The 24,556-nt window shown below is 39.9% G+C and overlaps 1 protein-coding gene across 2 annotated transcripts; it reads left to right on the top strand.

Moving 5' to 3' along the window:
- Positions 1-636: 636 nt before the first annotated feature.
- On the top strand, positions 637-21,232 carry stum (stum, mechanosensory transduction mediator homolog). Of its 2 annotated transcripts, XM_031755048.2 has the most exons (4): positions 637-1,546; positions 12,253-12,435; positions 15,547-15,555; positions 17,157-21,232. In XM_031755048.2, exons 1-4 carry the CDS (start codon positions 1,336-1,338, stop codon positions 17,189-17,191), a joined length of 438 nt encoding a protein of 145 aa, XP_031610908.1. In that variant the 5' UTR covers positions 637-1,335; the 3' UTR covers positions 17,192-21,232. The 2 variants fall into 2 exon arrangements, with proteins under 2 accessions (XP_031610908.1, XP_039455453.1); XM_039599519.1 differs by lacking the exon at positions 15,547-15,555.
- Positions 21,233-24,556: the final 3,324 nt, after the last annotated feature.

Genomic DNA, 24,556 nt, shown 5'->3' with positions numbered 1-24,556 from the left:
TCAGCTATTACATGAATAATGGCTGAAATACTGACAGTGATTGTCTCTTCGTCTGATCTCGCTCTCCACTGTTTCCTCTCACCTCAACCTCCCTGCCCTTGAGTTTTCTTCTTTTTTCATCCCTCATCTGCTTTGTCTCAGCTTCCCGTCCTTCTCCTTTCTTCCTCAGTTTTGTAAACCTGCTGTAAACCTAGCTGTGTATTCACAGGAAAGAACAGCAGATAGCTTTGAAAATGAGCGCTGCAATTACACAATCATTACACAATCCATCAGTTGTAATTATCTATATTACAGACTGGGGACATTTGTAAATGTGTCTCTTCTCTCAACCATTATCTCACGCTCAGAAAAAGCGCTCGTGGAGATGTGTGAACACATTAAATAAATGTAAACAAAAAGCACTGGGCTGTAATCAGTTGGATTGGAATTACGCTGCAGGAAAATCGTGCAAAGGTCTTCTTTAGGGTCATCATGCATGCTAATTTAAGCAACAGTGAGTAATTTTTGCATTAGCTTTATGGATCGGCTTCATTCAGAGGCAGCAAATGATGGCACTGTTCCTTTAAATGGAGGGGGGCAGAGGGAGAGAAAACAGGGAGAGGGAGAGAGAGACGTAGTAGAAAAACGGGGGTCGGTGTGTGCGCTGTCTGCTCTCTGTCTCGGAGAGGTGTGTAGGATTAGCTGGATTTTACTGAAGAAAGAAAGAAAAAGAAAGAAAGAAAAAGAATAAGAAATTGCAGCACATAGTTTGAGGATTTTACTGAAGATGTTAAAAGTATTTTAAGGAGGCTTCCTTAAGGACATGCTGGACATGTATGGAAACAAACAGACGATGTCACTGACTGCTGATGGTGGACACAGTGCTTTTTAAGGACTCACAGTTACAGGATTTTGAAACTTCTGCTTTGTTTGAGACTTTTTTCCCTGATTTAAAGTGACTTTTTCAGACGAATCTGTGCATCTCCCACATATGTTCCTAAAGACAATTGCTCTCCTGAGACGTGGATATGTGTGAACATTTGTTAAGCTGACTTTAAAAATATATCTCATCTCAAATAAAATTAAATATGCATTGCTTTTCTATAAACAGTTTAACCGTTTTTGCCACAAATTCACATTTCTAGCTTGTTGATGCTCCTGTTTATTTGCCAGTGAATGTGTCATAACTGTGAGTGGAGAGCCAGCTGATGACATGAACTGATGAATATTTAGCTAATCCTCTGTGGATACAACTATTTTTCACATTTATTTTTGCCCTCATCTAAATCATAATCCAGGGGAAACAAATCTCACCTGCTCACCTGAAGCTGCTTTTAATCTAAAGAGAAAAGAGAGATGGCACAGAAAGACGGCGGAACGGAGCAGGGGCGTGTCAAAACAGATGATAATCTGGGGGCTAAAGCCATGTCCGGGGGCCCTACAGCAGGTGGAGGAGTGGTGGTGGAGGTCAGGGAGAAGAAAGGCCCCCTGAGAGCTGCAATTCCCACAATGCCTTTCCCTTTGGCGGTCATCTGTCTCTTTCTGAATACCTTCATACCTGGACTTGGTAAGATAAAAATCACACTTTCTTCTTCTTTTCTTTTCTAATTCCCTCTAATTTCACCTGGTTTTTGGTTTGGTTTGGGGCTCAGGTGCAAACAGTCAGCAAACTCACAAGACGAGGTGTACAAATGTAAAGGCAAAAAAAAAAGAAAAAAAAGAGAAGAAGAAATACTATATGAATTAGATCAGAAAACTCAGAGGAGTGAAAAAAAATTGTCTCCCTCCTTGTATTTTCCTGGGTTCTTTTATAAATGTGTGAGAAAAGTGTTAAGAATGAGACCCCACTCACACATTGTGTTACAGTAAGAAGCACACGGGCTCAGTCTGCCAGGTGTTAATGCACAAAGTCTGTGTGGTGTCACTGCAGGTCATTCTGGGTACAAAGAAAATGCCATCATTTCTGTACATGCAGCTACATCATCACAGCAGGTAGACACATCATCACTGAGGACACACTCAACATGTGTCATTTTCATACAAAGCTCATGTGACTGGGAATCAGATGATGCACAAATCCACATCTAATCATCATATTTGTAAAATGCACACACATTGCATTTTTCTCAATTTTCTTTTATCATTTTATTTAGAAATGTATTTTTTTTCTTTACTAAAAAAGTGTATGCAAGAGCTGAATTAAGCTCCTGGAGCTGGCAATATAGGCAGCCAAATGCTTGTAGATTTATCCAAATTGAAACTTTAAAAAGTGTATTTTATACATTTATAGGCATTTCACATTTAGTTGAATCTGCAGCAAAAAAAACAAAACAAAACACCCCTAAAATGTGAATTTAAATGACAACAAAGCAGCAGAGCTAAGTCTGACTCACTTTAAAGTGTGCACAATTCACCCACACATTCTCAGGTGTGTGATGAAGCCGGTGGTCTCGCTGTGTGTGTATTTCTAAGCAGACATCGACCCGGTTTGCAGCTCATTAGCTAATGGAAGGGTGTTTCTGCCTTCTGTTCTGCCTTCTCCATCTAATTCCTCCACTTTGTCACATTATGTAACATCTGGTAGCTAATGACACACAGATACGCTCATCGCCACTACATAACAAAGCCCACCACCACCGCCAGACTGATACACGCGCACACACAAACACAGATATAATGAGCGGCTTACTTTATCTGCTGTCAACAAATTAATACTGCTACATTATGCTTTGAAAGACACAGATTTAGTCACACGCATCCGCACCCCGGCATTCACACACAGCTGTTTACTCATCAGTTCAGTGGTTTGATTCAAACGCAGCAGAGCATAAAGAATGACACCATGGAGCTGATTTCAAGGAAAAGTAGAATATGTAGAAAGCAATAAAGTGAAAGTCACTATGAGGAAAAGATTTGGTGACATGCAGAAAACACCAGTTATAAGGAACATACCTGAGCTCAATTCACCAAATAACCAAGGGAGAGGCTTCCCCCTCCCCACATTTCCTCCCCCTCTGATCTAGTGGGCATATCTCATGGGATTCATACTCCTCCCTACTCTCGCCATGTTTATTTGTTATACTTCCATCTAAAAATAGTCTTCAAATCCCAACTATTTTCTCACATTTATTCCTATTTTCCTCCCTTTCGACTCACATTCAGGAGTCTGTTTGCTGCCACCTTTCTCTAAGTGTTGAATTGTTGACTCCTCGAGACTGCCACAAACATTACAACAGGGTCAGCAAACCCCCGCTGACCTGTTTTCCCTTTTCTTGACAGGAGCACAAAATTGATCCCTAATATGTGCGGAAAGCAGCACTTCATCGAAGAGCGTGTGTTTACAGTGTGTGTGTGCGTGCATGTGTGTCAGTTTGCCTGAATGCGTTGACATTTCATTGAATAGCTGCGGCTAGTTGCCATGACAACCCTGACTAAAATGAACACAATGCATGCATGGCAGTGTGTGTGTGCGTGTAGTTTGGCTCTAACTGACTGGGACTGAAAAGAGCGTCTCGATCTATTCAACCTGCCGATAAAATAAAATTTAGAAACGTGTAATTGAATTTGGACAAGAGCCAAAGCTGAGCCCCCCCCCCCCGGACATTCATGCAAAGGTACAAGAGGTCAAGATAACAGGTGAAACAGCACCTGGCACAGTAGTAACTATTATTGGTATGACATCTCTGGCACTATTAAAGTGAAAGCAGGGGAAAAAAATACTACAAAAACCTAAAGATCGGCTCCAGGTTTGTTCAAAGACAAAAGATTCTCCTTTGTGTCTGATTGTTGGGGCACACTTGAGTCTAAAGCATTGAGATAAAGCAGCCGGCCTGCCTTCAGTTTTTCAAATGTGACAAAATATGTCTAATAGTACTTCTTAAGCTGATTATTTAACATGTTACAAATAGATTAAGTGTAAAAACTTGGAGCTGTGTGACGGTGGTGTCAAAGTCAAACCATTTCATGTATAGTAGGTAGTTCATATATCATGTGGATATTGACTAGTAGGCTCAAATCTATCCAGACGTGTTTCCTCAGCCTCTAACATCAACGACTACACCTCTGTGCCGACTTTCAGGATTTAAACAGCCTCTGTCTCATAAGCCTACGTAATTAAACTTTGCATTAACCCCGCCTCTGCCTGCTGACATGTTAAGAACAAGAATCTTCTATTATCCCAGCAATGTAACAAAGACTGAGTTAAAACTACAGGCGAGTACCACACAAGCTGTTAGCAGCTTCAGTGTAAACTGATACAAGAGCTGTAAATAATTACGCACACTTACTGTGGAAGAAACTGCGGCTCACTGGTTGCATTACGATATTTGCCATAAGAGGAGAGGAAAGTGTGAAGCTTTAAAACACTTAAGTGAATATATGACTTAGTCCTCTGTGTGTGTGTTCCTGTGAGATTGACTGCATGTAATATTAGAGACACTGCAGTGTGTCGTTACTGAGTTCTGTTGATATCTCGTGTCTGAATTTTTATGTGTTTACTTGCACTAAAATTAGCAGTGTTCCTCTCTTACTCCACTCAGTCTCACTTGTCTACAGCACTGGGCAAAAGCAATTTGCATGATTAATGCTCATAGTGCACACATTTTCATTAAAAATACTAATTTAAAACATAATCCAGTAGTGTATGGGTCCCAATTCTGCAACTGCATTACATTTTCTGATACTAGAAAAAAACAACAACCCTCGATTAGCATTTTTTGGCAGGCATCTGGCAGCTTTTCCTCATTCTTTATTCTGTATTCAGTGGTCACTCAAACTAAATTCTGTCAGGTTACGTACGGGCGAAATACATTGAATCTGACATGTAAAACCAACAGAAACAGAATATTGCATCATATTTGCAGGAAATGATGAAGACAAAAGAAATGGAGTTTGTGATGAATGTTTTTTTTAAAAAACTGGTACATGTTAATAATCGCTGTTTCACTCAGGTTGGCGTTCATTCTTGGTCTAATTTGGATACTAGATGTTGTTAGCTTGCCAGCTTGGGTCATTCAATTGGAGAGGGACTAACTGAGAGCTACACGCTCTCTCCTCACCAGAGCCGAGAACGCTGCTTGTTGTCATTAGCTTTCTCTAAACTGAGGACTTTATATTTGCTAAGACAGAATGTGTCATCCTCCAACAAATTCAGACGATGTATGACAAGGAAGAGAGCAGGGCGACAAAGCACAGGCTGACCTGGATATTTAACTTAGTTTCATGTTAAATATGTCTTCACAGGGCAAGCCAATTCAGCCAAAGACATGCTGTTTTGCTAACGCTTTACTGGCTGCAAACACAACAATATGTAAAGCTGCTTGAAGTTCTTTAGTAGTAGGTGGCTAGCTACTCTCCCAGGGAGGGAGTGTTATCCATAGTTTTGTTATAACTATGTGACTTTTGAGTTTAAAAGCAACACTGGCAAAGGTGCGCTGAGTAACAAAAGCAATATGTCCAGTGAGGTGATACTCCTTAAAAGTCAGGGGCAAGTTCAGCCTAAAAATGCTTTGCAAATGGCTACAGGCTGAAAAACATTTCACTGAAACACTGTGCAACTGTCCATGAGGTATGTTTGTTTTTCCTTTGGTGGTTTTGTCAGAAGTGTTACCCAATCAGCAGCAACTATTTTAAAAATCGTGTGGTATCTAAAAGTCAGTGCACAAACTGAATCAGCTGTCACTGGTCTAACACGTGGGTGACATAACAGTGTGTTCAGTGCACAACTGCTCTTATTTACAAAATAAATAAATAAATGGTAGTTTTAGTTAGGGATTAAGTCAGCCTAGTTCACCAATGTTTGAGGTTATTTGACAGAAAAAAAGAATATTGTACTCAGAAATATACATTGATTCGTGTCTAATTACATCTTCCAACAAACTGACACATTCTCACAAACTTAGAATTAATCAATTAAACCCACTGCTTGTTACCTGCGTTACATTACTTCCTCGTTACTTTGTAAAAGATCTGAAGAGTACCTGCCCCATAATTAACAGACAACAATGGGCTACACCTGATCCTAATGAGGATACACATACAATCTTTCTTTTAGTTTTTAGATCTTATTGCTACTCCTGAACAGTTGTAGACTGGTCTACTATTTTTCTCCTCCCGCACATGAATTGAAAAAGCTGCATCGCAAGTGTGAAGAAAGAAAAAAAAAACATGTTTTTTTTTATATGTTTTCTTTCTATCCACCCATAAACTAACATTACAAGAGCTAATGTTAAGCTTGAGTGTCATAAAAAGCACACTTGCTCTCTGATAAACAGTTTAATTACACTGAATGATAGTTTTCTACCTCTTCAGGTCTAGCAATGTTTTATCTACTTTAGAGAACTGCAGGTAAAAGAAGATAAGAGCAGCTAACGGAGGCTAACAACAGAAAAAAGAGACTAAGAGCAGCTAACATAAGCTAATAACAATTAACAGAGGCTAACAACAGGTAAAAGAGTATAAGAGCAGCAAACAGAGGCAATGAGCACCTAACAGGGCCTAACAACAGGTAAAACAGGCTATGAGCAGCTAATGGAGGCTAACAAGAGATAAAAGAGCCTAAGAGCACCTAACAGAGGCTAACAGCAGGTAAAAGAGGATACGAGCAGCAAACAGAGGCTAACAGTAGCTAACAGTGGCAAAACTTGTAACACTTACTGACAGAGAGGTTCAGTATATCCTCAGCAGGTCACCTCAATATCACTGTGATGTGAGTCATTGACTTGTATCAAACTCCTTTAACAAAGTTTTACAACCTCCTTCAGAGTAAAGAAATACGGACACCAGCTGAGGTAAACAGTAAACTCATAGCTTATACTCACAGATAAACAGTGGCAACCCCCGATTACTTTATCTAAGACTTCCAAACTACAGGTCAATGGAAGGAGGAGTTTCACATCTATATAAAGGGGGAGCTTTTCCCTTTCCACCTGTCAGCCTTAAGGTGGACTGGCCTTAAAGGTGGAGCACCTCGATACTTAGGTGATGCACCTGATTACTGGTTACTTTGAGTTGGTATGCAAATACCATTTCATCTAACCAATACAGCTTTACAGTTCACATCCTCCTTTGTTTTCTGGTCCTTTCTCTTCCTTCCTGTTTTCTCTCTCCCTTTATGTCTGCTTCTCTTGCTGTCTTGACACTCTTACACTCCATCATTAACCTCCCACACTACCAGTGGGTGCTTTGTAGAGTTCTCTGTGTAATTATAGTAATTAGTCTGGGTAATATCTACTCACACACATAGACACAAACACGCATGTACGTACTCACAATACCCCACATGCGACATACAAAGAAGCCAAGAGCTTTTCACACCTAGAGGATTGTTAGATTTCTCTAGCAGAGAACTGAAAGATTTATTCTGACTTTATTATTGCATCAGCTCAACGTATATTGTTAAGCAAAGTATATTGTTAAGCACATATATTTGTTCAGGTTTTACCCAGCTGGAATTATTTAGTGAAGTATTTTCGTTATAGTTAGCTTTGTGCTCTTTGATTACATGCTGACTAAAATGCTCTCCACTGATCAATTTACTGTTTTGATGGTTTTAATATGATCTAAGAATTAATCCAACATATAATACTTTTGGAAATATATTTAAAGTTATATCATTTTTTCCCTCTGCAAAATCATCTTATTAGACAGATTCATGGTAATATTCACTTGGCAAGTGATCATTAATGCCAAAATAATAATTTGGCTGAATAATTTGACTTGAACTTTGTTAATCAATGTTGTTTTATTTGACAAAGTGACACACGATTCGAAATTCGAAGCGCCCAACTCTGCCGCTCTCATATCATTTTACTATCTTTCAGTTGACTGTTTTGGTTTTACATTCAGTTATCCTTCATCACCTCTGCTTTCTCAGATTCAAATATTTCTTCATTTCCAAGAAGGAACTTGTAGGTTTTGGTGTGTTGAGCCAAACAAATACTCCAAATTGTTTTGTTTTTTTCAAAAACGGATCTAATATTTAGTTGCATTGCTATTTGATGAATTATATTAGAACAGACAACAAAAAACTTCATTGGGAACACCTGTTCAACTGCTTGTTAAGACAAATATTTAATCAGCCAATCACATGACCAAGACAACCTGCTAAAGTTCAAAGTGAGCATGTTTGTTGGTGCTAGATCGGCTGAGTATTTAAGAAACTGCTAGAGTTCTCTAGAGTTTACAGAAAATGGTCTGAAAAAGAAAAATTATCCAGTGAGCAGTACTACTCTGTTGGGAGGTGAGCAATGACTCAAAAATGCCTTATTGATGCCAGAGGTCAGAGGAGGAGGCTGCTTCAAGCTAGGAAGTAAACAGTAACTCAGTAACTCTTGTTACAACCAAGGTATGCAGAAGAGCACATCTGAATGCACAACATGTCTAACCAGGAAACGGATGGCTACTGCAGCAGAAGACCACACTACTCCTGTCAGAAAAGAACAGGAAACTGAGGCTACAATTGAACAATAGAAGGCTGCTTGGTCTGATGAGCCTTGATTTGTGCTGTGATGGTAGGTTAGCCCTGTGACAGACTGACAGCCTGTCAAAACGCCACAGCCTACCTAAGAATTGAAGAATTGGGGGGTTCTGAAGGTAAAAGAGGCTCCAAACTAGTAGAATAGAATAGAATAGAATAGAATAGCTTTTTATTGTCACTGTTACAAGAACAGTGAAAGGCAGTTTGGCATCTCTCCATGTGTGTGAAGCACACAATAGCGTAAGTATTTACACAATAACAGACAAATTTACATTTACACAAGAAAGATATGTAAAAGTTAGAAAGATATGTACAAGTTATACATACACCTGCAAACATACACGCACATACATACATATATGTACTAGTAAGATCGACCTAATAATGCATCCAGTTTATTCCAGCACTTCAGTGAAAACGCCACATGTGAACAGTACCTGACAGAGACTGCTGAAGTTGGAAGTCATACAGAAAAAGTAAAAGTAAACAGACCATAGAAATCCTTCTGTGCATGCCAAAACTCTGATGGAAGTGATGCGTAACCATTCAGCTACCAGCTGGCTGTCAATCACAGCTCATGTCTGGAGGTGGGCAGCTCCTAAGGCAGCCAGAGCATCTGCTGGTGGGTGTGGCCTCTGTGACCTGAAAATGTCTGCGCCTGATCAGACCACGTCGGTCCTGGGTGGACTCTCATTTTAGCCCGCTGTTGCTCTTTCTGCTCGAGGCTTTGGAATGAGCAAAGAAAAGATGGGGGTTCATCTCTTCCTTTCCACCAATGTATATACTTACTTATCTTACTTTTCAATGACAGTCGAGTATAAGCCTTGTGAGAGTAAATATTACATTTTATGTCACTCAGATTCATCAGATGTCCTGGGACAATCTGGACTCATAATATCGCAGTGCTTCTGTTGAAAGATTCACTACGGCACAACTGTCTCCAAACGCATAGTTAATGAAAGAGACTGATACTGGATGGAAATTTTGAAGCAGAGAGAGAGAGAGAGAAAAAAGAAAATGAAACAGAGAAAAAAGCGAGAAACTAACTTATACATGAGCTGGCCTTTCCTTTCTACTTAGAAAAAAAACACACACAGCCGGCAGCCTGGCAGAGCCTGCTCCTCCCTCCCCCCACCTGTTCTGCTTGCTGTGTTATTTGAATTTCACCAATGTGACAAGAAATGGAGCTGGCAGAAAGGAAGGGCCAAGCCCATGATGCACACAACGCCCACCAGGCATTTCTTATGTCGCATTCAATATTCACAGTATTTAGTATTTACAAAAAGCCTGCGGAGAGCAAGCCCGAGCGTCAGCTGATTGTCTGAACAATTTAGGCTTTTGTAGGTTTTAAAAAGGTTCTTTGATGTTGTGACTTTGAGAAAATACTACACTATCACACATTCAGACACATAAAAGCTATTTTAAGCTCAACAAGAATTTGTGAATAAATATGACCTAATTCAAATATGACATCTGCAGCATCTTTAAGTACGGTCAAAGGATTTTAGGTTTAGGCTCATGGTTTAAAAGATGACGGTACACTGAGGGCAATCACGCCTTTGAACACTGTGGCTCTCGAATCCATTAAGTCTGCATAAAGATTGAATCTGATCATTTTTATTCTGTAAATGTCACAAGAATGGAATTTGTCTTCTGTTAGGTTTGTTTTTTGATTTTAGTTTTTTTGCACTCATTGAAAACTGGACCCAGAAGGTTTCCAGAGTTGTATACGTGGATGCTCAAACTCGTGCATACAGTTTCACACAGAGCATTTACTGTACAGGGGATGGTCTCCAGGCTTTCAGATAGCAGGATAAGGAGTGCAGCTGGACTTAATTCAGACAGATAAGAGTTGAACATTGAGATAATCCTGTTTCAGCTCTATTACAAACAGTCAGTGTATATGCTTTTTCTCCAGGGCATAGACATATTGCTGCCATGGCCAGGTACTTGCCACCAGGAAAACCTTAAGTACTGACTCACTCTTAGACACAGAAAAAAAAACCCAAAACAAAACATGTAGAACAGCTTCTGCAGTCTAGCTTCAGTTATTTCTCTGTGGCAGAGAGAAATATTTTGCTCTCCAGGTGTGACTGGTTGTATCACTTTATCCAGCTGCTGTAATTTCCATGCACATCTTTACTGTATACAGAGATCTGATGAAGTACTGAGAGTAAACAAGTGAATAAAGCTGTATTGAGAAGTGTTTTACTGCTTTTACCCCATTCTATTAAGACTATTACTGCTTCTGACAATTTAGAAATTGGGCAGCTCTCAACTGCTCCAATAATAATAATAAAAAAACGAAACTGAATGCATAAAATGAAGTGCTGGTTTTTCTTAGCTCAGAATGGGCCTCTGAGGGGGTGACTGCACATTTAAGCTCAATCCTTCTGCACACAGTAGCAGTGAGTCTAATTTCTTTTGTTATTTTTAACAGTAATCTAGCAATTTTCATTTCTGAAAGTTTGAATAAATATTAAAACAACGCCTATTGTTGTACAAACTGGCTTCACAAAATCATTGTATAGGGTGATTTTACTTTCTTAATGGGGATGGGACATGGGTCCTAAAACTAAAAAAAAAGATAATTTCTCACATTTTAAATGTTTCTTATGACACTGATTTAAGTTCAAGGCTTATAAGTTTCTTCTTTTGTTCGTATTGGACCTGATGCAGTACAATGGGGTGTAATGTCATGACTGACAGCTGCAGTCACAGAAAATCTTTCTTATCTCTCTTCAGGGATTAAGTACAGACGCAGTGCTGAGAGGAAATGCAGCATTTACTGTCCATGACCATGACTGTGTGTTTCAGACTGATAAAGAGAGTTGTTCTGGTTCACTACTGTAGCAGACTGTAATTCTTTGATGGATTACCATAACATTTTGTAAATACAGTACCGCGCAAAAGTCTTGTATCACCCCTCGTTTGTATAGATCTAATGAGCTTTAACACAACCTGAAGTCTCTTAGACAAGCTTTCTTGTAATTTCTTTAAGAAGTCTTCAGGAATAGTTCTCCAGGCTTCTTGAAGGAAATTCAAAGCTCTTTTCCTGGATGATCACACACTGCTTCACTAATGTTGAGGTCCAGATTCTGGTCCATGACTGATACTTCCAGTTTTCCTTCTTTAGGTTAGCTTCTTGAGAGCTACCCTTCCACTGAGAAAATTTCTGATTCTTTGGGAAACAGCTTGTTGGTACAGAATTAACTATTTTATATCTGTCCAATTGTGTCATGTTTTGGCATTCTAGAATAGATTGTTCAGGACTTTCCTGAAAATGAGCGGAAAAGCAGCCAATGTCCAAAGAAAATCTTTGAAAGACCTTCAGAAAGTCTGGAGAACTATTGCTCGAGACCGCTTAAAAAGTAACAAAAAATTCTGGCTCTTTGGAACCAAAAGGTTAAAAAATGAGGGGTGACTCAAGACTTTTGCACATTCATGTACATTTAAGGTCCCTGAAGTGTACTCATGCCCTGAATAGCTGTCTACAAATTACTCCACGATTTTGTTGAAGGCTTATTGTATTCAATATATTAGCATTTGTCTCAAAGCACTAAGTTGTGTAAGTGCAAATTACCTGTGTGATGTTTCTATTTGAAACAATAAAAAAAACCTTTCTGGTTCATTTCATCCGGAGATTAACCAGAATGGAAAACTCCTCAAAGGTTTTCATCATGCTGGACTATAAACATCACAGAGATATTTGATAGCAAAGTACATCAGAACTGTTAAAACAATAACTCCTTGGATTGTTTTTGGTAACAGTATGACTTGTGGTGTTTTTCCCACAGGCACCTTCATCTCAGCGTTCACAGTGCTGTGCGGCGCTCGCAGTGAGCTGATCTCAGAGCGAGGTGTTTGCTGTGTATTCTGGCTCAACGTAGCAGCAGCCCTGATCCAGATCCTCACAGCTGTTATCATGGTCGGATGGATCATGAGCATCTTCTGGGGAATGGACATGGTCATCCTGGCAAGTCAGTAGCAGCTACTAGTGTCTGTGTTTATCTTCCCCTTTGCTTTCTTTTGTCCACCTGTGTCACATGCACTTTTAAAGTTAGTTTCAGCAAGCAAAACATAAGGTTCGGGGACCAGAATTGGCCCAGTAAAGAGTCCAATCTGGCCCGCTGAATGGTTCAAATAAAAATATGAAAGACAGCATAAATTTTGAGCTGTTTAACTGTATCTTCATAAGTGTTTTTTCTGTGGATAATCTGTGGATTAACAGAAACTGTTCAAAATTACAGGACAATCTGGGCAATGAGCTACTGGAACTTTTTTCTGTAATCTTACATATTTTTTCTTACCATTTAAGCACAGATTTCTTTCATTTAATACAGAAACATTTCTTTATCATGTCGAAAAAACCCAAACATAATGTTGAAATTGCACTTCTTTTCCTTATATCAAGTTATTTCATGGGTTAAATGTGTAGTTAAACTTATTTACACTGACAGAAAGGGGAGTTTCACCGGTCTGGCCCAAACCAGCCATCACTGACGGCAACCAAAGCCCTCCCATGTTCTCCAAAAATGACTCTGTTTGCACTAAATGCCCTCCAGTAAATTATCTTCAGTTACACAAATCTGCGCTCCCTGACCTGCTGCTGTTAAAACAGAGCTTATTTTATTTCACTTAGAAAATATCAAAGCTAAATATTGCATCCTCCAGACGTGGCAGAGCCGAAAAATGAAACAACATAATTACAACCCATTTTTAAAGAATTGTATGATCAGCTGGAAACCAGGGCGCTCGGTGTTGGAGATTTGTTGCTGGTTTGGGTCTTTTCGGTGGTTTTATTGGTGAAAAAAACAAACAAAACAAAAAATAAAGCAGGATAATAGCAGCATTATCCTTCAAGGCCTGTGTTGCAAAGGGATGCAATCAGTGGCTCTGGATTACAAAGTTGTTCAAAGGATTTTACATTAATCGTGCAGAAACATGAAAGAAAGAAAGATGCAGAGAACAGACATGAAAAGGTTGGGTAATTTCACCACCCTCTCTGTCAGGAACTCAGCCTCTCCTTAGGCACTGATGCATGAACAAGTGCACACACACACACACACACACACACACACACACACACACACACACACACACACACACACACACACACACGCACTAGAGTCACCATTGTCTCAGTGCAGCCTTTGAATTATCCACAGCCCTGTAAGTGTCCTTATGTGAGGTAACCTAATTGCTGCCTGCCTGCGCCACCAGAGTGTCTTGATTCGCACACGCCTGCGAGAATGTGCGTGTTTGCTGTGCGCGAGGTACAGTAATTGTGTGTGTGTGGGAGTGAGCGGCCCCCCCGGTGTGTTTTTGTTCACTGCTCCCCGCTGTTTTTCAGGCCTCTGGGCACACATCTTCTGCAACTGTTGCTGTAAAAATCATTCTCTGGTAGCATGTTGAATATTCGGGTTTGCATAAGATGACTGTTTCCCAGTCGGACTGAAATAATGCCGGCTGTTTATTTAGAAGATCAGTTGTTATTCAGTTATTCATTACCACAATACGCAGCAGGTTTGAGAGTTTATGCTCATATGGGCTAATTCAGCTTTCTTCCTCTATGCCTCTGAAAATGTGGTCTGTGTGTGAGCTTCCTCCCTCTCTCCCTCTAATGAGCCTGTGCTGTATATGATCAGTGTTTTCTCTCTCTTCATAACTCCAGCTCCACAAACATGGCTGCCGCCCTCTTCTTTTTTTCCCATCTATCTAATGATCGTGGTGTTATCTCCCTCCCACTGATAGCCTTCCATCTGCCTTTTTTCTCCATCCAGTGATTGTTCCTGTTTGATCTTCTCATATCCTTGCTTCCTCTCCTTCCTGCTCACTCTCACATAATTCCTCCCACTCGCTGCCCGCTCCCCAGTCTTCCTCGCCGCCTCAGTTTCTTCTTCAGTTTTTGGTTTTCACTGGTTCCGGTCTCCATCTCTCATCCCATCGATCCAGTGGATGAGGGTTGTGTTACTGTAAATGTGTTCATTTGATCATGTAATGTACCCTGCCACTCAGACGTTTGAGGTCAATTCCAAATGTCCTTGCTTTTAAAGAAAAATAAGTTTAAAAAAAACAGACAAACTTTAAATTGTCTTTAAATTAATTTGAAATGTTGCAAGTGACAAATGATTTTATGGTTATTACTGGAATATCAACTTAAGCATACAGATGATCATTGTCAGCCACCACTGCTCCAGTGTTTCACGGGCTCAGAGTGCTCTCGAAAACAACTTTTTCGTGTTAAAGACCAAGGTTAAAACTGAAAAGCAGTTTTTTTGTTTTCTTGTAAGATACTAGCACAGCAGAAAACTGTTGCTCGTCCCAACAGATGAAAGCTGCTCCAGATAACGACTGCTAACAAACGCTGACCAGCTACATCTCGCTCTGCCTTCAGAAATGTTTTAATTCTTCGTGGCAGATTCAACAACAGGCTGGAAACATAACTCGGAGAGTTTGGTCCATGTTGAAATGATAGCATCACACAGTTGATGCAGATTTATGGTATTGAGATCTGAGAAATTTCATGCACAATTCTGACCCAACCATCTGAAACTGAAACTCATCACACCGGGCAACGTTTTTCAAATCTTCCATTGTCCAATTTTGGCGAACCAGTGTGAACCATAATCTCAGTTTTCTGTTCTTACCTGACAGAAGTGACAGCCGATGTGGTCTTCTGCTGCACATTTCTGCACATTTGGTTATAATAAGGAGTTATAAAGGACTATAAAGTCCCCACCAGCACGACCCTCTGGAACACAGGAGTGATGGTTGCTGACAATGTACAAAAAAATACTGATTATAATATTTAATAAATATGAGATGATAAATAACTGATTATTCTGTTAAACAATAACTTTTAAACTAAGATAAAAACTCATTTTGTTTCAACAGTGAGGATGTTTATGTTACCCCCAAAACTGCTGCGTTTATTTGTAGCTCAAAAGGGTTTCATAGTTCATACTGAACTGTTTTTCTTTGAACTACATCAGTGCTGTCAGCTTCACACAGTGAAAAACAGTGAAACGTGTTCTCACTAACCGTCTCTTGTCTCTTTTCTCCCCCTCTACGCTGCTCCTTCACGAAAGTTTCCGATGGTAGGTCTCTTTTTTCCCTTCTTTTACAACCAACAGTCCCCCACTGAGTTAATAAAACTGCGGAGGATGTAGAAGCAAGTCAAAGAAATAGCAAACAGCGAGCTTTTTTTTCTAAATTTAACACAGTTATTGTAAGCCAGAAACAAACAGTTACCCTTAAAGGACTTCAACACAAATCGGAACGTTCTCACGATCTTGGCAGCAAGAGTTTGGCAGCTCGCTGTTTTCTATTTGTGTGACACCGTCCTGCTCATCAGTGGACTGAGCTGTCATGGAGCCTGGTCTGCTAAGCTCAGTAAATGTTCATACACATCCATCCATCTCCCCCTCTTAACAGAAAAGTCATGTTTAATCCAACATACATGATTCAAAACTATGGTATTGCACCATGTAATATGACTAAAAGGTTAGTGACAGCTTTACTAACTGAGCTGAGCTTACCCTTGGTGTGTGTGGTTAAATAAGAGCTCCACAAGAATGCTCAGTTCTCATTCCCAGAGTTAACCATCCATTTTCTTAACTGCTTGTCCATCTTCAGGGTGAGGAGGGCTGAAAGGACCAGGAAAATCCCTGGATAACCATGCCTACCCATTTAGAAACACCATTTAAGCTTACATGCATGTCTTTGGACTGTGGCATGAAGTTATGTTAGACACATGGAGAACAAGCACACTCCAGCCGGCTGGTGGATTCTGAGTTATTTGTCATGGATAACAACATTAAACAAAGTCTGCATGCTTGTTCTGTCAGACAAACCCAAGTCTGCTGCTCCACTCACATGACTCCCTCCTCCCACTTTAACATATATCCAACACACCACGTAATCACACTACTGCACCTAATCTGCCAGTGCTTATTCTAATGCAGGGGGTATGGACATACATAGACTCTTCCAGGAGTTAAGCTGCTGCCATCACTGCTGCTGCTGCTGACAGTATTTCAACATCTTCCCCCATGGCATCCTCCTGTAGGTTTTGGGGGAGATTTGGAGCTTTTTCCTATGGGGGAAATTAGCATTACTTTCCTCCCTCCCTGCAGAGATAATGCTTGGTTTATAGTTCTGGGTTAAATGTGCAGCATACCTAAAACACTGCAAACTACACTATGCACCTTGCCAACCTCTGTGATAAGTCTGTTTGGAAGTAATGTGCTGCATAAACACAGTATATTTGCTTTAACTCTATTAAACCTGCTTGTGCCGTATAGGCACATGCCATCATCTTGTTGCCAAAGCTCTGTTCTCGTTTCTAGTGACTCTTATTTGCGCTTTATTATCTCCAAGCCCAGCATGTTCAGCTCACCTCCACCTGTGATGGCAAAAAGATGCAGAAACAGCTGTGCAAAAGTATCTCAAACAACAACAACAGGATTCAAAGCAGCCTAGTTTTGCCCCTCATGCCTCGTGGTAGTCCCCACCAGGCTCCTGCCAAGTTTCGCTTTCAGTTTTGCCAAATTGAATGAAATGAAGAGTAAAATCATGATTACTGTCAACAGTTCAAAATGAATGATTTGTAATTGCATGCAGGCATTTAAATTTAAAAAAAAAAAAATGATAGCAGGGACACCAAATGATGGAGAGCCTTGTGTTCCCTCCTCCTCAGGCTGCAGAGACCAGGGCGTTCCTCAGGATGTGTGAGGGAAGCCGCTCTCATGCTAGCTGATGGGTCGCACGGACAGCTTGACCTCTTGACCTCCCCAAAGGTGACTTTTTCATTAGTAATGACCTTGAGCTGACACCGCGTAGAGGCGGAGACGTGGTGAATGGATTCATTAATGAACAGTGAAGCGAGAGGCTGCTCTTCATGGAAATCTTTAATCGCTGGCTGCTGATTGGTCACATTTACGTTTCCCAAAAATTATACTTAGCATTTACAGCCACAAGAAATATAAGGGATAATAATGATAATAATAATAAATAAAAACTATATGTGTTGACTTTGTTGAGTAATTATAAAAGTGGTGTTGGATTTTTTTTTTTCATTTTTCTTTGATTTAATTGCCAAATATGGATAAAGGACAATTTGTGAGCTGCTTGATTGAGCTGCCACAGGACTTTTTATCACGTTTTAAATGTTGTTTCAGAGACTACCTTTAGCCTTAGCTTCTAGTGTATTGTGGCCTTTCCCTTACAGTTTTGTTATAATATTAAATCGCCAGTCTTCTCCATGTAATGTCAGGATATACAGTAACAGCCACAGCACTGTATGTCCATCGAGCTTCATACAAAACAATCCCAAAACTCAACATCTGATAGTCACAGCACATGAGCCCGGGCTGTGAAACGCACATGTCTTCCTGTGGAGCATGTCATGGTTTAAATACAACACCATGCTACGCAATATTCACTCAACTCTGAGTAAAAACTCATGACAATGGATAGAAAATCTGCAACCAGGCGATTATCTTATCCTTGCTAATAAAGCTAATATGTTTTTTTGCTGGTCACATGATGCGCGTGAGCCTAAAATAACCTGAGAAAAAATGAGTTAAAAATGACTCATTCTTCCTGATGAATATTTGATTTGAGTTTTCATACCTCTTAAATGTGTAAATCAGTGCCAAAGGGATATAGCACATTATTCCTGCACTGTATCTAATTAACAGTCTCAAAATATCAGCTCCCACTATTAATCACTCTGGAAGACACTCTGTCTGTCACATTATGATGAAGATAAAGTTACAGGCCCATGTTCGAACAGCTATTGTTTGTTTGTTGATGAGAGTTGGTGGAAGCGCCAGCTCCTCCCATTAGAAACTCTGAGCTCCCTTTTTGAAACATTAATCAGATCAGAAACATTTAAAGCTGATTAATTCACTGTTTCGTGTCACATGCAGCCAAACGTAAGTGGCGCGTTTGTGTGATGGATAGTGTGCAATATTCAAGAGGGAGACTGAAGAATGTGGTTCAGCTGTGTAAGTGGGGAGAAATGTGCATCACTCTGTAAGTTGCAGTGGAATTGTTGAGCCAAACAAAGCCTTTCCCATGATACCCCATCAGCTTTCTCATGCACCACATCATTGCCCTATTTCCCTTAAAAAATACCCAAGAGTATAACAAGTCAAAAAGGCTATAAAAATAAAGTAAATGGCAATGAAAAACAGTGTAATAGATCAAAATTATTAAGTGCGTTGGCAGGAAATAAGTGCTTAGCTCAGCTGCATTGTAATAAATCAGTCAATCAGTAAATAAAATCAGGTTCATTTATACACTATTTTTTTCCCTGACTACTAAGACTTTAAATGCAGATACCTTCGGGGAAGAACATTAATGACCGGCTATTGTACATTTTTTAAGTTATAATAGAGTGCTGTTTTTTCTTTGGCAAGAGCCAGGACTTAAGGGACTGCAAATGCTTACGTTTAAATCACCATCAGCTATTTTATGCTTAGACCTGATTCTTGTGGATGTGAAGTTTGGTTTCTCATGGATGTGTGACTGAGAGCAGTGGTAGGGTTTAGCTGGGAGCGGGCCACCACAATAAAGACTCTTAAAGCGATGAATCAGCCCGACATTTGTCTCCAGTGTAGCTGTTAAAAGTATTGACTGCAACAACAATCACTTAACTGAGTGGTGCAAGGTCAGTGTTGCTTCAGGATGTGTTTTACAATAATAGACTGCTTATAGAGATTACGATAGAAATGATAAAACGACCTTACAATAGCAAATAAACAGCCGCAGTGTTACACCGTAAAGCTTAATCACTCACTGGCCATTTCATTAGGTATACCTCACATGGCAGCAAGTCTGTCCATTTAGGCATGCAGACGTGATCAAGATGACCCACTGAAGATCAAACCAAACATCATAATGGGGAAGAAAGGTGATTTAAGTCACTTTGAATGTGATGTGGTTATTAATGGTCTGAAAAAGAGAAAATATCTAGTGAGCAGCAGTTTATCTGGAAGCAAATGCCTTGTTCATGCCAGAGGTCAGAGGAGAATGACCAGATTTCAATGGCCAAAGTGATAGGAAGGCAACAGTAACTCAAATAACCATCTCTGAATGCACTACACCTTAAAGCACATGGGCCACAGCAGCAGAAGACCACTGAGTGCCACTCCTGTCTGCTATAAACAAGAAACGGAAACTAGAGTTCACACTGGCTCATCAAAATTGGACATTAGGAGATTGGAAAGATGTTGCCTTGTCTGATGAGTCTCAATTTCAGCTGCAAAATGCAGATGGTAGGGTCAGAATTTAGCATAAACAACATGAAAGCATGAATCCATCCTGCCTTTTTTCAAAGATTTAGGCTGCTGAGCCCCTGAGTACCAACTGAGCATTGTTTAAACACCACAGCCTCCACAGTGGCCACAGTGTACCCATCTTCTGATGGCTACTTCCATCAGGATAACTCACAAAGCCGAGGTCATCGATTTTTGAACATGACAGTGAGTTCAAATGACCTCCACAGTCATCGGATCTCAATCCGATAGAATGCCTTTGGGATGTGATGGAACAGGAGATTCAGCCAACAAATCCGCAGCAACCGTGTGATGCTATCATGTCAACATGGACCAAAATCTCTGAGAAATGTTTCCAGCAACTTGTTGCATTTGTGCCACGAACAATTAAGGCAGTTCTGAAGGCAAAAGTGGATCCAACCCATTACTAGCAAAGTGTACCTAATGAAGTGGTTGTGACTACTGATTATAGTTTAAACAATAGCAAATCTCACCAACAGCACTTTATCATATTTTAACAGTGGAATTTGTTTGCTGCTGAAAAAACAGTAAAAGTGTTTTAAATACAGGCACGCAAATCATTTCTTATGACATATGAAGCTGAAAAGTGGACTCGTAATAATACAAATTCATTCATTCATGTGATTTTTACCCCATACTTTGTAATGCTGATATATCACTTTGAGTTTTTTTAATGATATTAGTTATTTTAGACAAATGCCTTTTAGGAAGATTTCTGTATTTTAGTTGAGAACACCAATATTTTTATGTTTTAAATGTGCACATGTTGTACAGTGTTAGTGTGTGAACATAGAGGTAATGATAATGATGATGATGATAATGATGTCTGTAATGGTGATGATATCTTATGCCTTACAATGGACTGATGTTCTCCCACATGTGTTTTTGTATGTGTGGTGCTGGAGTTTCTTTTCATAGATCTAAATCGGAAACGATTTTGTCACAATCCTTTTTTTTTGTTTCTTTAGTGTGTTTAAGGGGGAACATTAAATAGTTGTAATGCTTTTTTTTTTTTTTAAATTGTAGAACAGTATTTTTTTTCTGCATGAATCTTTGGTGTCAAATGACCACTTGCATAATTTATGATTGTGGCTTATTTTTGTGGCTTTGCTGCATCGGTATTAAGCAGTTTGAGGCAAATGATACAAAAGTCTTGCAATTAAAAGTCATTTTAGTCCAAATATGGGAAACTTGTAACTGTATGGTGCGTGCTTTGTTGAATCAATATATGCCTCAGTCATTAACTACAATGATTTCTTGCACATTTATTAACTGCTTCCTACTAACCTAACATAAAGACTTCTTGGTTATTCACCCTCTAACTTAAAGGTGTTTCATATTTAGCATATTGCTCAAGGAGTCTCACCTGCATTCAAGCTGGGTTAATAGCTGCAGTCTCTGTTTTTCATCTGGAAACCATAAAGCAGCATTTATGCTTTACATTTTTATGTAAATAAATCATTTGTGGATGGACTTTCATTTGACTCGTATTTTTGAACGTGTCTGCTGGTTGCAGACCGTGACCTGTTTGACATTTTGCTCCAGTATAAACTTGATTGTTGAAAGTCTGTTTCATCCAGAAACTGCAGTAATGTGCAAAAGTCTTGAGCAACCCTGTATTACTTTGTATTTTGCCCTCAGACTATCTTGTCATTTTTAAGACCAGTTGCTCAAGAACTGCGGGTATTGAGCAATAGTTCTCCAGACTTTCTGGAGATCTTTCAAAGTTTTTCTTTAGACATTAGTTGCTTTCCCGCTTATTCTCACTCCAGCCTTGTACCTTACCATTTTCATCTTTATGTTTGATTGTTAAACCATTTACCATTGAACTATGAATCATTCAGGCATAAAACAGGCACCAAACCCAAGGGAAGAACCAATGCTGTGTCTACTTACAACAGACAGTTTTGCAAAGATCTCATTTTAAGTTGTACCTTTAGGCACTTTATTAGTAAAAGTCTGTTGCAAAAACAGTTAGACCCCATTTTTTTGTTGAATCTACAAAAAATGCCAAAGATAAAACAGTCTGACATAAAATTGTATTTTTGTTGTGATTCCCAAAGAGCAGCTGAAAACTGGATGTAACTCCCCATGCTGTGTAGTGTGTCCTTCAAAAAAAAAAAACCCAGAAAACTGGACAATTAGAGGAAAAAAGAAGTGCAACGCCTGAAAAACAAAAGCTATGTACAGCATAGTGTCTGGAAGTTGTGTGCTTAAAAAACACAGGGGAAAAAATACAGTAAATATGTGACACGGGAGCTGAGAGGTGCATTCAATTTGCTGTTCACCGAAGCCTAATAAGAAATGGTCTCAGTGCAAAGGTGAGCCTTCTTAAGGAAGGGAAAGAGGAAGAAAAAGGTTGAAGTACACCTAATTACACAAGAACTGGATTGAAAATTAGTGGCAACAGGTCGGATGGAGTGTTAAGTCCACATTTGAGAATTTTGGTTCAAATCATCATCAAACTGAGGTCAGGAGAGAAGTACAACAGTGAGTGCCTACAGCCGTCTGTAAAACAGGGTGTCATGGTTAGGGCCTGTATTTCATCCAGTGGTGTTGGAGACCTTGGAGCAACATGAACCACTGCAATACCATGTGGAAACCTTTATTTTTAGCATGCCAATGATCCCAAACACACACATCATGACACATGACTATCGGTCGTGGATAGGCCTCCCAGAGAACAAAGGGGGTGCGCTCTAGCAATGTTACTAAAAATTAAATAATTAATTATTATTGAAATTGCGCTTTTTAAAGGTATCTTTGGTTGGTCATCATCTGTTCAGGTTATTATAGTTATTTTTCCTGGTCCAGCCCACTTGAGATCACATTTGCTGTATGTGGGCCAGGAGTTAAAATGTGTTTACCAAATATGAGGTAATTTAGAGTTTATCTGATTTACAGGCTGAGATGTGCAGGTCTTGATTACTTCATAAAAATTAGCTCCCATGATGCTAAAAAAAGAAAAGAAAAAAGAAATAAATGTTTCATTAACCTTCTCCACACTTACGAGGACAAACCTGGTGCAAAAACACGCTGAAGAAACCTGATCAAGTCTGGGTACAGTAAGAGCAGTTTGGCTTTTTGACTGTACCCAGACTTGATTTCTGTCACCAAATAAGGATTTCTTACCCCTTCCTTTTTCTGACCAGATGTCTCTTCCACGGCATCCTACTAACACGCCCACCATCCTCTGTGTCATGTAAACACAGCCACAGTTGAGACAACTCTTTTTCAGCTCAGCAAGTTGGAGTGTCAGTACAGACATCCAGGGCACTGGGATGAAGCACAGCACCTACGTGGGCTAGAAAAATGTCTTAATCCAAACATGGATGCTGGATGCCCGTCTTAACCAACTGCCACACAGACAGGGTTTATAAAGTAGTTCTAAAAAGTAGTTTGAGTCCTAATTTGATAGACAGGATGTTTAGATAGATTTTCTAACATTATTATACATTATTGTGTGAAAGCCTTGAGGCAGTCCGAACTGCACTAACAAGGCAGTTCCCAGAGAGCTATTAGCTAAAAACTTATATATCACAGCATGCCGTGCAGTGTGCCCTTGAGGAAGCTGGTATCTGGTACAGGGCCCGAGCGATGAACTGGACCATCAGTTGATCCATCTACTGTTCACTGAAGCCAAAATGGCCTCAGTGGAAAGGTGGCCATCAGAAAGCCACCGTCAAGGAAGGGAAACAGGGAGAAAGGCTGAGGTATTCCAGATTACACAAGAACTGTACTGAAAGTCAGTGGCAACAGGTCTTAGTTTTCATTATATCACTGTACCCACTTTCCTTCTTCTTAGCAAAACGTGCAGAAACAAAGGGTGGCTCAAGACTTTTGCACAGTACTGTTTATACAAGCAGACAGTATTTGACTAGATTTAATAAAATAAAATCCTGATCAAGGTTTCCATACCAATACTTAATTGTTGTATAATTAGTTTGGCTAGTTTCGAACACACAATAAACACATGCTTCAGGGTCAGAGGTATAATTTATGACCTTTCATGTGTGCATTTATATGAATCTCTCATGCATACACACACACAGCATTCAGTGTCATAAGTACATGCACCTGATTTAATCACTGCTGCTGTGTGTAATCTCTCCCGCCTCTGCAAACCGGATATTTTTAATAAAGCAATATTGTACCTGCAGCCAGCTGAGTTCCATATAATTATCCGTCTGGCTTCAGGCTGCTTATGTTTTGTTCTCTCATCAGGATGTTGTCTCTACTCCTGCGGCTGACCTGTCAAGTCGCTATGGGAGAACACGGCAGCGCCACGTGCTGGATATTTAGTGAATTACATCAGGTTCTTCATGCACTTCACACTGAAAGATGAAAGCACCGGTTAACTGAAATTACGTGTAACAGGTTTGGGTTTCTCCAAACAAAGACAAAAAGTATCACAAAGAGGGCAAATTCATAGAGGAAGAGTGTGTCTGCCTACGCCCACTTGCCCCAAAGCAACTCACCTCCCTGTGTGCGGGTAAGAGCATGATTTATTTGCTCGGATATTTTAAGTGTGCGGGTTCACATCGTCTGAATATTTCAGCGTGCCTTCTCATTTCCCAGGCTCTGTGCCAGTTCCTCCACTGCTGGCCAAGACGTAGCTAAATAAGGAAGATGACCTCTCTCCCTCTACTGTGTTTTCACTCGTTTTCTCTTTTAAAAACAGATTACAACCTAACCAAGGGGCCAGCACACTTCAAAATCTGGGTTATACACACATATGCTTGGGTAACAGTGATAACATAAAGCTGTACAGTCATTTTAAATGGGTTTACAGGGA

The sequence above is a fragment of the Oreochromis aureus genome, linkage group 15 (genome assembly GCF_013358895.1).
Source record: "Oreochromis aureus strain Israel breed Guangdong linkage group 15, ZZ_aureus, whole genome shotgun sequence".
NCBI classification, from domain to species: Eukaryota; Metazoa; Chordata; class Actinopteri; order Cichliformes; family Cichlidae; genus Oreochromis; species Oreochromis aureus.
The sequence above is the reverse complement of the archived record's forward strand: the minus strand, read 5'-3'. Positions and strand labels throughout refer to the sequence as shown.